Source organism: Hemibagrus wyckioides, linkage group LG01 (assembly GCF_019097595.1).
Source record: "Hemibagrus wyckioides isolate EC202008001 linkage group LG01, SWU_Hwy_1.0, whole genome shotgun sequence".
Lineage (NCBI taxonomy): Eukaryota > Metazoa > Chordata > Actinopteri > Siluriformes > Bagridae > Hemibagrus > Hemibagrus wyckioides.
Genome location: NC_080710.1, coordinates 34762138 through 34775949, shown reverse-complemented (window position 1 = coordinate 34775949; position 13812 = coordinate 34762138). Strand labels below are relative to the sequence as shown.

Here is a 13812-nt window from a genome sequence, read left to right as displayed (position 1 = left end):
ATAGTGCTTATGCTGTTAGTTACTTCATCTAAATCATCTACATTTAGGGGTCTAGCAAGAAGTTGAGACAGATCTGGCAGATTGCTTGTAAATCTGTCTTTAGTGGTCGGAATAATAGTTCTGCCAAATTGATAACGTGGAGAGACGTGTCTAATATGTTCTACAGGTAGAGCGTACACTAAGAGGTGATGGTCTGTGATGTCATCGCTTTGAGGTAGAACGGCTATATCTGTAACATCGGTCCCATGTGATATAACTAAGTCTAGTGTATGATTAAAACGGAGTCCTAACGCATCGTTAGCATTGTCTACATGAATGTTAACGTCTCCTACAATTAACACTTTGTCAAAACTGAACAAAAGATCTGACAGTAAATGTGCAAACTCTTTAAGAAAATCACCGTAGGGCCCCGGGCATCTGTACACGGTGGCCAGAGCAAGATACAGTAGGGATTTTTTTTTATGCATGTCAGTGAGTGCAACATTAAGGATAAGCACTTCAATTGAGCTAAACCTTGGTCTTGTTTTCTGAGTAACGGTAAGAGAATTGTTATAGATAGTTGGAACACCACCTCCACCACCAGTCTGATGGGGCTCATGCTTATAGGAATATCCCGAAAGAGTAGACTCATTTAGGCCAATGTGGTCATTTGGTCTAAGCCAGGTTTCAATAAGATAGAGTGCGTCGAAACTATAATCTGAGATCATTTCATTAACAATAATTGTTTTCGGTGCAAGGGATCTAATGTTGAGAAGCCCAAACTTAACACTACACACACACTGTACACACACTGTACATACACTACACACACACTATATACACACTATATACACTATATAGTATATATATATATACTAAGACACTACACACACTATTCACACTATACACACACCCACTATTCACAAACTATATGCACACACTGTATACACACTTTACGCACACGATTCACACTACACACACTATAAACAACTAACGGGCCATGCATTTCACACCTAGGCCTTCACTGGTGTTCTTCCTGAATTAATCCACCGCTATACCATCATTATGACGCCATGGCAATAGATGCTAATCAACTGTTAAATAGCAAAGTAAAAAAGAAATTAGGCTACAGTATTTCACAGCTCACAAGAAATAGTCAATTTTATTACAGTCCACCTTGAAAATGTATTTGTAAGGATGTCTGCGACCAAACCGATTTCTTCTCCTCTGTCAGCCATTGTGAGTTAAAATATATATATTTTATTTAGTTTGTGCAGTTCGCTGCCTCTGACTACTCCAATTATCCAATCAAAGGACAGGAAATTGCTGACAGAATCGTATGCCTGCTAGATGGCCCCAGTGATGCCAGTTCGAAATCTGATTGGTTAATGGAACAATTTCATTGCCACTTATTTTAAGCTCCGAGTGCCTGCACTATTGATTCTGAAGGCCTTATTCAGATCACTGCTGTTTAGGCCAGCAGAGGAGCCCTTGCTGGCCCTGACGGCCCACCACTGCTATGCACACACTATGCACACAATATACACACACTATATACACATTATACACACACTATACACACACTACATACACACTACATACACACTACACACACACACTATAAACACACTATACACACACACTATAAACACACTTCTTCTTCTTTCGGCTCTTCCCTTCAGGGGTCTCCACAGCGAATCATCTCTCTCCACCTATCCCTATCTTCTGCATCCTCAACACTTGCACCCACTAGCTTCATATCCTCATTTATTACATCCATATTCCTCCTCTTTGGCCTTCCTTTTTGCCTCCTTTCTGGCAGCTCCATGTCCAACATTCTCCTACCAATATACTCACTCTCCCTCCTCTGGACATGTCCAAACCATCTTAATCTCTCGTCCCTAACTTTGTCCCCCAAACATCTAACATGAGCTGTCCCTCTGATGTACTCGTTCCTAATCCTGTCCAACCGTCTCACTCCCAAAGAGAACCTCAACATCTTCAGCTCTGCTACCTCCAGCTCTGACTCCTGTCTCTGTCTCAGTGACACTGCCTCTAAACCATACAGCATGGCCGGTCTCACCACTGTCTTGTACACCTTTCCCTTGATTATCGCTGATATTTTTCTATCACACAGAATTCCCGACACCTTTCTCCACCCATTCCAACCTGCCTGCACTCGCTTCTTTACCTCTTTCCCACACTCTCCATTACTCTGGACTGTTGACCCCAAGTACTTAAACTCCTGTACCTTCTTCACCTCTTCACCCTGTAATCTTACTGTTCCACTTCCCTCCCTGTCATTCACACACATGTACTCAGTCTTACTACCACTGACTTTCATTCCTCTTCTCTCCAGCACAAACCTCCACCTCTCCAGGTTTTCCTCCACCTGCTCCCTGCTCTCACTACAGATCACAATGTCATCTGCAAACATCATTGTCCAAGGAGACTCCTGTCTGACCTCCTCTGACAACTGGTCCATCACCATAGCAAACAGGAAGGGGCTCAGAGCTGATCCCTGATGCAGTCCCACCTCCACTCTGAACTCCTCTGTCTGACCTACAGCACACCTCACCACTGTCCTGCTCCTCTCATACATGTCCTGCACCACTCTGACATACTTCTCTGCTACTCCTGACTTCCTCATACAGTACCACAGCTCTTCTCTTGGCACCCTGTCATACGCTTTCTCCAAGTCTACAAACACACAGTGCAGCTCTCTCTGACCATCCCTATACTTCTCCATCAACATTCTCAGAGCAAAAATTGCATCTGTTGTGCTCTTTCTGGGCATGAAGCCATACTGCTGCTCACAAATTTCCACTACCTTCCTTAACCTAGCTTCCACTACTCTTTCCCAGAGCTTCATTGTATGGCTCATCAACTTTATCCCCCTATAGTTGCTGCAACTCTGCACGTCACCCTTATTCTTAAAGAACAGCACTAATACACTTCTTCTCCATTCCTCAGGCATCTTCTCACTCTCTAAAACCCTGTTAAACAGACTAGTTAAAAATTCCACTGCCGCCTCTCCTAGACACTTCCAGACCTCCACCAGGATGTCATCAGGACCAACTGCCTTTCCACTTTTCATCCTCTTCAAAGCCTTCCTGACTTCATCCTTTCTAATCTTATCTACTTCCTGTTCCACAGAGTTCACCCCTTCTACTCTTTTTTCCCTCTCATTTTCCTCATTCATCAGCTCTTCAAAGTTCTCCTTCCATCTCCTCTGTACACTCTCCTCACTTGTGAGCACCTTTCCATCTCGATCCCTCTGCCTAGCTAACCTGTACAAATCCTTCTTTCTTTCTCTAGTGTCTAATCTAGTGTACACCTCGTCATACGCCTTGTGCTTGGCCTTAGACCCCTCCCTCTTCACTCTGCGCTGTAACTCCTTGTATTCCTGTCTGTTCTCTTCAGTTCTGTCCATGTCCCACTTCTTCTTGGCTAACGTCTTCCTCTGAATACTATCCTGAACTTCCTCATTCCACCACCAAGTCTCCTTATCTTCTTTCCTCCTTCCAGATGACACACCCAGCACCTTTCTTCCTGTCTCCCTGATCACTTCTGCTGTAGTTTCTCAGTCATCTGGCAGCACTACCTGACCACCCAGAGCCTGCCTCAACTTCTGTCTAAATTCCTCACAACATTCCTCCTTTTTCAGCTTCTATCTCTATCTTTGACCTCTTCTTACAGACCATCAAAGTCATCCTACACACCACCATCCTGTACTGTCTGGCTACACTCTCTCCCACTACCACTTTACAGTCACTAATCTCTTTCAGATTGCCTCTTCTACATAGGATGTAGTCTACCTGTGTGCTCCTACCTCCACTCTTGTAAGTCACTCTATGCTCCTCCCTCTTCTGAAAATAAGTGTTAACCACAGTCATGTCCATTCTCTTAGCAAAGTCCACTACCATCTGTCCTTCAAGGTTCCTTTCCTTAACTCCAAACTTGCCCATCACCTCCTCATCACCTGTGTTCCCCTCACCAACATGTCCATTAAAATCTGCTCCTATCACCACTCTCTCCCCCGTGGGAATACTCTCTATCACCTCATCTAATTCACTCCAGAATCTCTCTTTCTCCTCTAACTCACAACCTACCTGTGGGGCATAACCACTAACAACATTCAACATCACCCCTTCAACCTCTAACTTCAGACTCATCACCCTGTCTGACACTCTCATCACCTCCAGAACATTCCTCACAAACTCCTCCTTCAGGACCACACCTACCCCATTTCTCTTACTATCCACCCCATAATAAAACAGCTTGAATCCTGCTCCTATACTACGAGCCTTGCTCCCCTTCCCCCTGGTCTCCTGTACACACAGTATATCCACCTTCCTTCTCTCCATCATATCAGCCAGCTCTCTACCTTTCTCTGTCATAGTACCAACATTCAGAGTTCCTATTCTCAGTCCTACACTCTTACCTTTCCTCTGCTCTCTCTGTCTGCACACTCTCCTCCCTCCTCTACTTCTTTGACCAACAGTAGCCCAATTTCCACCAGCGCCCTGTAGGTTAACCTGGGCCTCGACCAATCCAGTATGAATTTCAGAATCTGACGATTCGCATGGTTAAATTTGGCAATATTTTACTCCTGATGTCCTTCCTGATGCAACCCTCTCTATTTATCTGGGCTTGGGACCGGCACAGAAGTCACTGGACTGTGATCCCATGGCTAGATCACACACTATACTCATACTATAAACACACTATACACACAATGATCTTGAAATTGGTGATTTAAGTTTTTCAGATCATAAACCTCTGATGTTCACCTGTTCTATTTTAGATCAGGTTGCCTATTATTTGGTCACATATGTTTAGCTCTACCTTTAGTGAGGATTTTGATGAGGCATGTAAGTTGGGTTTTCTTGACTGTACCTTTAATAATTTAGATGCTGAACAGTAGCTTACTTTATTTAATCCTACTTGTTCTAAAATTTTAAACTCTTTTGCTCCATTTCGGAGTAAGCAGCCTAAAGTTAAGGCAGAGCCATGGTTAAATACTGATACATGGGCTCTGAGACAAGTATGCCGGCACGCAGAACGTAAATGGAAAAAAGATAAGCTGTGAAGGAGGCTAAATAAAAATATTTCTCTGACATCTTAGCTAGAGATTATTTTATTCTTCACAATTAACTCTGTTATAAACACTTTTATTGATCTGCATTTTGATGACCCAGTTATTGCCTGCAAATGTTTTTTAAGGTACTTTACAAACAAAATACATGACATTAGACAGCTTATTGTCCCGATAAACTATGACCTATAGTACTATACTATAGGGGTGGGCAATATGGAAAAAACATTAGATCACGATTTTTTCTGGAAAAATCACGATTCACGATTTTATCCCGATTCTTTCTCATGTTGGTTTTAAGACTGTTTGGCAAATTACAGAGCTACAATACAGCCAAATTAATGTCTCCATATTAAAAATATAATCTTTACCATTTATGTTTTCAAGTATTTTTTAATCAAGTTAACATTAAATGCAAGTGCAACTCTGCAAATTAAGAACAGTCAACAAGACTTGCATAACAATGAGAGACTTGCCATCACAAAATGAACATTGATTTAAGAAATGTTACATTGGTAGTGGTAACAGTTGTAATAGTCAGAATAGTTTATTAGACCTAGATCCTCAGCAAAGAGGTTCAAAAATGTAAATAGCGTATTCTTACAAAGTTAAATAAAAATAGTAACTTGGTCTAGTCAAATAAATGCAAGTTCACAGACTTGTGAACTCCCAAAATAGACATTGGCTTCAAAAGGTAAAAACAAACATACAAAATGTAAACTACCTTTTGTAATCTGTTAAGATTTTTTTAAAAGTGCAACATGATTCAGAATCAAAACATTAAAATAAAGGCAAAAAAATATTTCCTGACCTGAGGCTTGTAAACTTAGCAGCTTTAGAACATATCAATTTCTAAAAGAACACAAAGTATGACTAATCACAAATTTTTAGAAAGGAAAACCAGCTGATTCACTTTATCTGGCTTGAGAGTTGCCCTTTGGCAGGTGACAATGTTGCCACCAGTGCTGAAGGCTCTTTCTGAGGGAGCACTTGTTGCTGGAATGCATAAATACTTTCTAGCAAGTTGGCTAACTCTTGGAAAGTTTGCCTCATGGACTTTCCACCATTCCAGCGGATCCATGTCACTTTCGGCATTTGGTGTGGACAAGTAGCCCTTCAATTCCCCTTCTATTGCTTCTTTTAAAGAAAAGGAAGCTGATGTTGTGGCTGCAGATGCACTTACAATACCTGAGGCTTTCAAAAAGCTGGCAAGTGATCTCTTTGCTTTCTTGGGTGGTGTCTGATCTTCATCAGGGTTTTGTGATGTGGAGGTTGAAGTACTAGAGGTAGGCTACTGATTTGATGATGCTGGATTCTGTATGGTCAGCAAAGACTCCAGCTCAGACACAGCTCTGGTTTGTATTCCCTCAATCTTGTCTTTGTCTATGTATTGTGTTTTGAACCTGGGATCGACAAGTGAAGCCATATCCAGCAGGTCATCAGTGGTGGGGTCCTGATATTTGTCAGTGAGGTATTCAAGAATGGTAGTCTTCATTGTTTTTGTTAGTTCAGTATACTCATCATTCAGGCTCAAAATGTTGTCTTTCAACAAGTGAAGCACTGGCTTTACATAAGATACACTCACATAGTCCTCACCTGAGAGTGCATCAGTAAAGTCTCTCAGAGGACTCAGAGCCTTTTTCATAGATTCCATCACGTCAACATCCTGCCATGATGGGACTAAATGCCTCATCTTCCTGTCTGCCTTTAGGACCTGAGAAAACGCCTTTTCCTGTTCAAGCACTCTCTCAATCATGTTGAGTCTCAACCCCATCGTGTTGGAGACTCAGTGATGGGTTTCTGCTGAGGTAGTTTTAGGTCAGTTTGAGCATTACTTAAGTCCCTCTTTTTCTTCCAGCTGAACAAGAATGTACTGATGACTTTCTTGCAGACAGATGTTACACGTTCAACACGAGGGTCTTTGGCACTTTTTTCTAACAAAAAAAGAATAATGTATTAAATTAGATTTAACCTAATGCACAATGTAAAATTTAATTTACAAATGTTTATATTATAAAATTATATAATTTTATTGAAACCGTTTAGATGTTCGCCTAAACGTTTTATTTCATATACAAAACAATTACATATAACAGTGCAATTATTATTGCAAACTAATCTCATAATTTTACCCTGTTCAATGTTCTTAATGTAATTTTTAATTTATTATTTACAAACATTTATTATGAACGGAATAAAGCTGTGGAATGGCATCTTTCCAGCGCTTGCTCGTTCTGTCATACAGAGTTCCTTTCTCAAATGCTTCTTTCGTTAGAGTTGCTTGTTTAAACCTTGTAATTTCTGGCTGCTTGGTTGTACCTGCTGATGTACTCACATGGAGTCCCTTTATAATTTGACTGTCGGCATATTCTTTCGGATGCTTTCTTTTAAGGTGGTTAAAAAGGTTCGTTGTGTTGCCATCCGACGTGCGAATATTATCATTGCAACATTTGCAAATAACTGTGGTTTGCACTGTGTCTGTTGGGGAAAAACCAAACCATTTCCATAACACTGATGTTGAGTTTTTTTTAGGGACCAACTCCTCTGTGTTTTCCTCCATTGTCACTGAGTGCGTCGCTTAATCTCACTGAATTTACGAGCAACGCATACGAGCTTTTTAACCTGGCGCCATCTAGCACGGGGATGTACACGAAATCAGTAGAACTACAATGGATATAACGTGCACCATATAGGACGATACAACGATTTTTTTGGAAAAGTGGATCTTGCAGTCATTTTAATCGTCCGCGATCAAATATCATCATATCGCACACCCCTACTATACTATCTTTGCCGGTCTGTACCTCATCTTGATAGACTTTCTGTATGAACTGGTTATGAAGTTAAAATTAACCACATCTGTAACTGACATTATGCAGGTGTGCCAATTTATTCAGGTTTTTGATGTTGTTGGGCCCTGTATCTTGGCAATAATAAATAAGAGTCTTTCTGTCGGATTTGTTCCAGAACATTTTAAGCATGCTACTATTATACCGCTGTTGAAGTAATCTAACCTTGATGTGACAGTTCTGTAAAATCTATAAATTATCTCTAAAATCATTGAGAAGGTAGTTTCTATCCAATTATTACATTTTTTAGAGTCAAATGGAGTTTTTGAATCTTTTCTATACACACTATTGATTGATTAACTCGGTTGATTCTGGGAACTCAGTAATACTTTTGCTGTTGGATTCGAGTGTGGCCTTTGATACAGTCGATCATGACATTCTTATTTCTCGCATCTTGAATGCTGTGCAGGTATCAAAGGTCATGCACTGAACTGGCTCAAATCTTATTTGAACAATAGAACCTTTTCGGTTTATATAAATGGATGTTTATCCTCCAAAGCACATCTGACCTATGCGGTTCCCCAACGCTCAATTCTTGCCCCCATTCTGTTTTCTTTATGTATGCTCACTTTGGGCTCAATTTTTAGAAAACACTGAGTATTTTTTTCATTTTTATGATGACACTCAAATATATGTGCCCATCAAGCCAAATGACAATGCCGGTCTATCTGCTTTAACTGCCCGTTTGTCAGACATTAAGGCTTGGATGCCCAAATATTTCCTGAACTTAAACGAGAGTAGGACTGAGGCAATTGTGTTTGGTCCGTTAGCTTTCTCTGGTAGCTTAAATCAAATGTTAGGCAGCTTAGCTGCTTATGTAAAACCATCTGTTAAAAATCTAGGGATTGTCTTTGACTCCGCCCTGTTATTTGACAAGCAGGTCAATGCAGTCGTCAAATCGTGTTTTTTCCAGGTGAGACTTCTGGCTAAAGTTTTACCTACTGAGTTCAAGAGAGCAATTCATTCATTTATATCTTCTTGTCTAGACTATTGCAATTCAGTTTATATAGGTATTGGTCACTCCTATATGAACCGCTTGCAATTAGTCCAAAATGTAGCTGCTAGACTCCTTGAGAGGAACCAGACTCAAAATGGAACCCATCCTCATTTGGGTGACAGCGGAGAGTGTGATGTGAACAATGTCCTTTCTGCATTTGTGTGTAGTCAATTGTGTGATGCCAAAACAGCATGTGTAGAATGTTGTGTAAATTAATAAGGAGATTGTTGTCGTCCACATAGGGTTGGCAGCGTTGCTTTGAATACCCCAATCCTCACAAAGCTGAACCCGGCTGGAGCCGGTCCATCTCTGGATGCCTCTGGATGGGTAGAAGAAGGGAAACAAGTGGAAAGTAATTAGCGTAGCTGCTGTTCATGATATTAGCAGCACTAGATGATAATGTGCATTTAATCAGATGTACTGGGATATAAGGGATGTATTAAATGTTTGCCAGGATAAAGAGATAAGCCTTTAGTCTATGTTTAAACTGGGAGACTGTGTCTGAGCCCCGAACACTGTCAGGAAGACTATTCCAAAGTGTATGAGCTAAATACGAAAACACTCTACCCCCTTTTGTGGACTTTGATATTCTGGGAACTACCAGAAGTGCAGAGTTTTGCGATCTTAAAGAGCGTGGTGGATTGTAACGTGTTAGGAGACTGGAGAGATAGGTGGGAGCTAAACCAATTAGAGCCTTGAACATAAGTAGTGCTAATTTCTAAGTTTAACAGGTAGCCAGTGCAGGGATGATAATATTGGGGTTATATGATCATATTTTCTTGATCTGGTAAGAACTCTGGCGGCTGCATTCTGGACTAACTGTAGGTTGTTTATTGAAGATGCAGGACAAACACCTAGTAATGCATTACAGTAGTCCAGTCTGGAGGTCAGGAATGCATGAACTAGTTTTTCTGCATCAGATACAGATAAAATGTTCCTAAGCTTGGCAATATTTCTAAGATGGAAGAAGGCTGTTTTTGTGATATTGGAAATATGATTTTCAAAGGATAAGTTTGCTGTCTAATATTACGCCCAGGTCTTTCACTGTTGAGCTAGTAGTAACAGTGCATCCTTCTAGATGCAAGCTGAATTGCGAGAGCTTCTGTGTACTGGTTTTTGGACCAATAAGTAATATCTCTGTCTTATCAGAATTTAGTAATAGAAAATTATCGATCATCCAATCTTTTATATCTTTAACACACTCAGTTAATCTAGACAATTTAGATATTTCATCTGGTTTTGATGAGATATATAACTGGGTCAAGTCATTTAGTGATTTTCATTAGTGCAGTTTCTGTACTATGATGGGGCCTGAAACCTGACTCAAATTCTTCAAGGATATTGTTTTCATGTAAGAAGGAGCATACTTGAGCTGACACCACTTTTTCTAGTATTTTAGATATAAACAGAAGGTTTGAAACCGGTCTGTAATTTGATCATTCATTAGGGTCTAGTTTAGGTTTTTTAAGAAGAGGCTTAATAACTTGAGAGGTTTAGGGACATGACCTAGATATAACAAGGAGTTAATAATATTGAGAAGAAGCTCTCCAGCTGCATGTATCACTTCTTTCAGCAATCTAGTTGGTATTGGATCTAACAAACATTGTAGCTCTAGATGTGGAGCTTTAGGCTGGACTGGAAATTCATAAAGTCCTCACTACTAAACTGTGATGGAATACTCTCTCCAGAAATCTGATGCTTTGTTAGTCTAGCCACTGTACTAAATAAGAATCTGGGATTGTTTTGGTTTATTACTATCAGTTTGCTCAGATGCTCAGCCCTAGCAGCTTTTAGAGTCTGTCTATAGTTGGACAGACTGTCTTTAAACGCAATTCTAAAAACTTCTAATTTAGTTGTTCTCCACTTTGGCTCGAGGTTACGGGTTGCTCTCTTGAGGGTGTGAGTATGATTATTGTACCATGGTGCAGGTGTTTTAACCCTGACCTTTTTTAGTCACACACACTATTCACGTGATACACACTATACACACAATACATACTATACACACACTATACACACACTATTCACATTATACACTATACACACCAGTGGCGGGCCGTGCATTTCACACCTAGGCCTTCACTGGTGTCCTTCCTGAATTAATCCACCTCTATACCATCATTATGACGCCACCATGGGTGTCGCTAGGCCATTTTCTACTCGGCCCTCCTAAAATTCTGTGATTCTCCATAAACTCTACACAAATTGGTGATCTCCTCAGTGCCCTTTAAATTTCATATGAAAACAGCAGCAGACTTTGGCTCCTCCCCGTCTTTCAGCGTGTTCTTCAATCCACAGACCGCGGAGTGTGTTTGTGTGTGTGTGAAAAAAGACATTCTTGATGCCGTATGCAGCAAACTGCAATCTCCGGAGGACGCAGCATCCGAAATGAGACGCAGTGAATATAGAAACACTGTATATGGGCGGGTCGCTGCCTCTGACTACTCCAATTATCCAATCAAAGGACGGGAAATTGCTGACGTAATCGTATGCCTGCTAGATGACCCCAGTGACACCAACTCGAAATCTGATTGGTTAATGGAACAGTTTCATCACCACTTATTTTAAGCTCCGGGCGCCTGCACTATTGATTCTGAAGGCCTTAAGGCCGGGCAACACATGATGTCAGCCACTGTCTGAAATATGATTGGATAAATACTCTTATCATAAATATACACTACTGGAAGCAGCGCAACCGAGAGAAAAGCTCTGAAATGTAGAGAATAGACTATTGGGAATAATTTAATACACATTCATGGAAAAATATATTAAATATATTAAAATGCAAGTCAGTGATTCAGATCACTGCTGTTTAGGGCAGCAGAGAAGGACTTGCTGACCCTGACGGTCCACCACTGATACACACTATACACACCATTCACAATACACACACATTCACTATACACACACACTATACACACACTATTCACTATACACACACACTATACACACACTATTCACATTATACACACACTTAACACTGCACAACACAAGCAAAGAGACACAACTTTGCCAGTAGAAGGTAATTTACCACTTCAACCACTTTTATTACAAACACATTATGCTGTATACTTTTATCATAATATCGTGTCATTTGTGTGTGTGTGTGTGTGTGTGTGTGTGCAGGAGATTCAGTCTGATCAGCTGCCCCCCTTACCCCCCTCCAGAATTACCCACAATCCTTCAGGCCCTCTGCACCACAGCACTGCCTCTGTGTGTGTGTTTCCATCCAGTATGGTACTGTTTAGTATTACACTGCATCTGTGTGTGTAGTGTTATTCATATTATATATTTACATGATAATAATAACAACAACAATAACTAGAATGCTGCATTTCCAGAAGAAAATGCGAGTGTGATTGTGAATATGTTGCTTAAACTATTGCAAGACATGCTCAAATAAAAAAAAAAAAACCCTCCTCCCTCACTCTAGCTGATGTCACACACACACACACACACACACATACACACACACACAGCAGCGGTCTGAAGTCCATGAAAAATACATTCAAAAATCCATCTAAAAAAACTATAATACTTACCAGCATGAAAACTAATAGCACACCTAAGCAGCATTTTAGCATTGGAACCATGTTTCTAGCTGTTACCGTTTAGGACCAGTAATGTTTTACATGCTTGTTTACGACATCTACAGATGCATTACAGCACATACCCGAGAAAGACCGAATTGTACGGAAACCAGGAAGTGAAGTCCGTGAAAAATGCATGTACAAATTAATATAAAATAAACTACAATACTTATCAGCATGAAAAGTAATGGCACACATAAGCATAACATGGGCAACATTTTAGCGTTGGAACCATGTTTCTAGCTATTACCATTTAGGACTAGTAACGTTTTACATGCTTGTTTACGACAGCTCCCGAAAATCTCCGAGAAAAGCCGAACTATGCTCGCTCTCCTTAAATGCCCGTGAGGAAACCGGGAAGTGAAGTCCATAACGATCGCATTTAAAATTAATATAAAATAAACTACAATACTTTTCAGCATGAAAAGTTATAGCACACATAAGAAACACATGATGAACATTTTAGCGTTGGAACCAGAATTTTAGCTATTACCGTTTAGGACTAGTAGCGCGCCCAGGAAATGGAATAATAATAATAATAATAATAATAATAAATAGTGACGATAACAAGAGTAATAATAATTGTTGATGTTTCTTGCTGTTTTGTGATGTAGTGTGAGAAAGAGATACACACCCTCTCAGCACTACAGGGAGACACAGATGTGAGTAATGAGCACACATACACACACACACACTCACACTCACACACATTAACACTTTTTGATGTCTGTGTGTTGTTAGATGGTTCTGACGTGTTTGTGTGGCTGTGATAAAGTACTACAGACTTTCTCTATTGAAATGGATCTTCTACAACATGATAAGGTAATGAAACACACACACACACACACACACACACACACACACTACACATCTGTTCCTTACATCCAGCATTTGTGTAAGTGTGTGATTATGTGTCATGGGTGTGTGTGTAGGATCATGCTGAGTTTGCCTTGGACATGTCTCGTATAGAGCTGGGCAAGGGCCAGCTAAATGAACAGCACATATCCCAGAAGGCTTTGCTGCAGGAGGAGCTAGTCACCATCAGAGCCAGAATGTGTGACATATCACGGGTATGCAACTGGGTGTGTGTGTGTGATAGAGAGAGAGATTATTTCATAGACTTTTTCCTAAATGTATTGTGTATTTTGTGTGTGTGTAGGAGATGGAGAGGGTGTGGTTGGACTACAAGAGGATGGAGAGTGAACTGTGTGTGTTTCGTTCTCACCTGCAGCACATCTGCCATTTTGGACTTCCACAGGTACTGATATTAAATCTAACCTTTAGGATGACATCATCATC

At 40.5% G+C, this 13812-nt stretch overlaps 1 protein-coding gene across 4 annotated transcripts in view; it reads left to right on the top strand.

Moving 5' to 3' along the window:
• si:ch211-234p6.5 (uncharacterized) overlaps positions 1 to 13812 on the top strand; it is an 80496-nt gene that overhangs the window by 40584 nt on the left and 26100 nt on the right. For 3 of the 4 annotated variants that reach the window (XM_058392059.1, XM_058392052.1, XM_058392064.1), the window contains exons 9-13: positions 12050 to 12160; positions 13128 to 13175; positions 13255 to 13335; positions 13446 to 13583; positions 13673 to 13771. In XM_058392059.1, the coding sequence (XP_058248042.1) occupies positions 12050 to 12160; positions 13128 to 13175; positions 13255 to 13335; positions 13446 to 13583; positions 13673 to 13771 (477 nt within the window). The remainder of the gene's footprint in view (positions 1 to 12049; positions 12161 to 13127; positions 13176 to 13254; positions 13336 to 13445; positions 13584 to 13672; positions 13772 to 13812) is intronic. The other variant, XM_058392070.1, reaches the window with a different exon arrangement.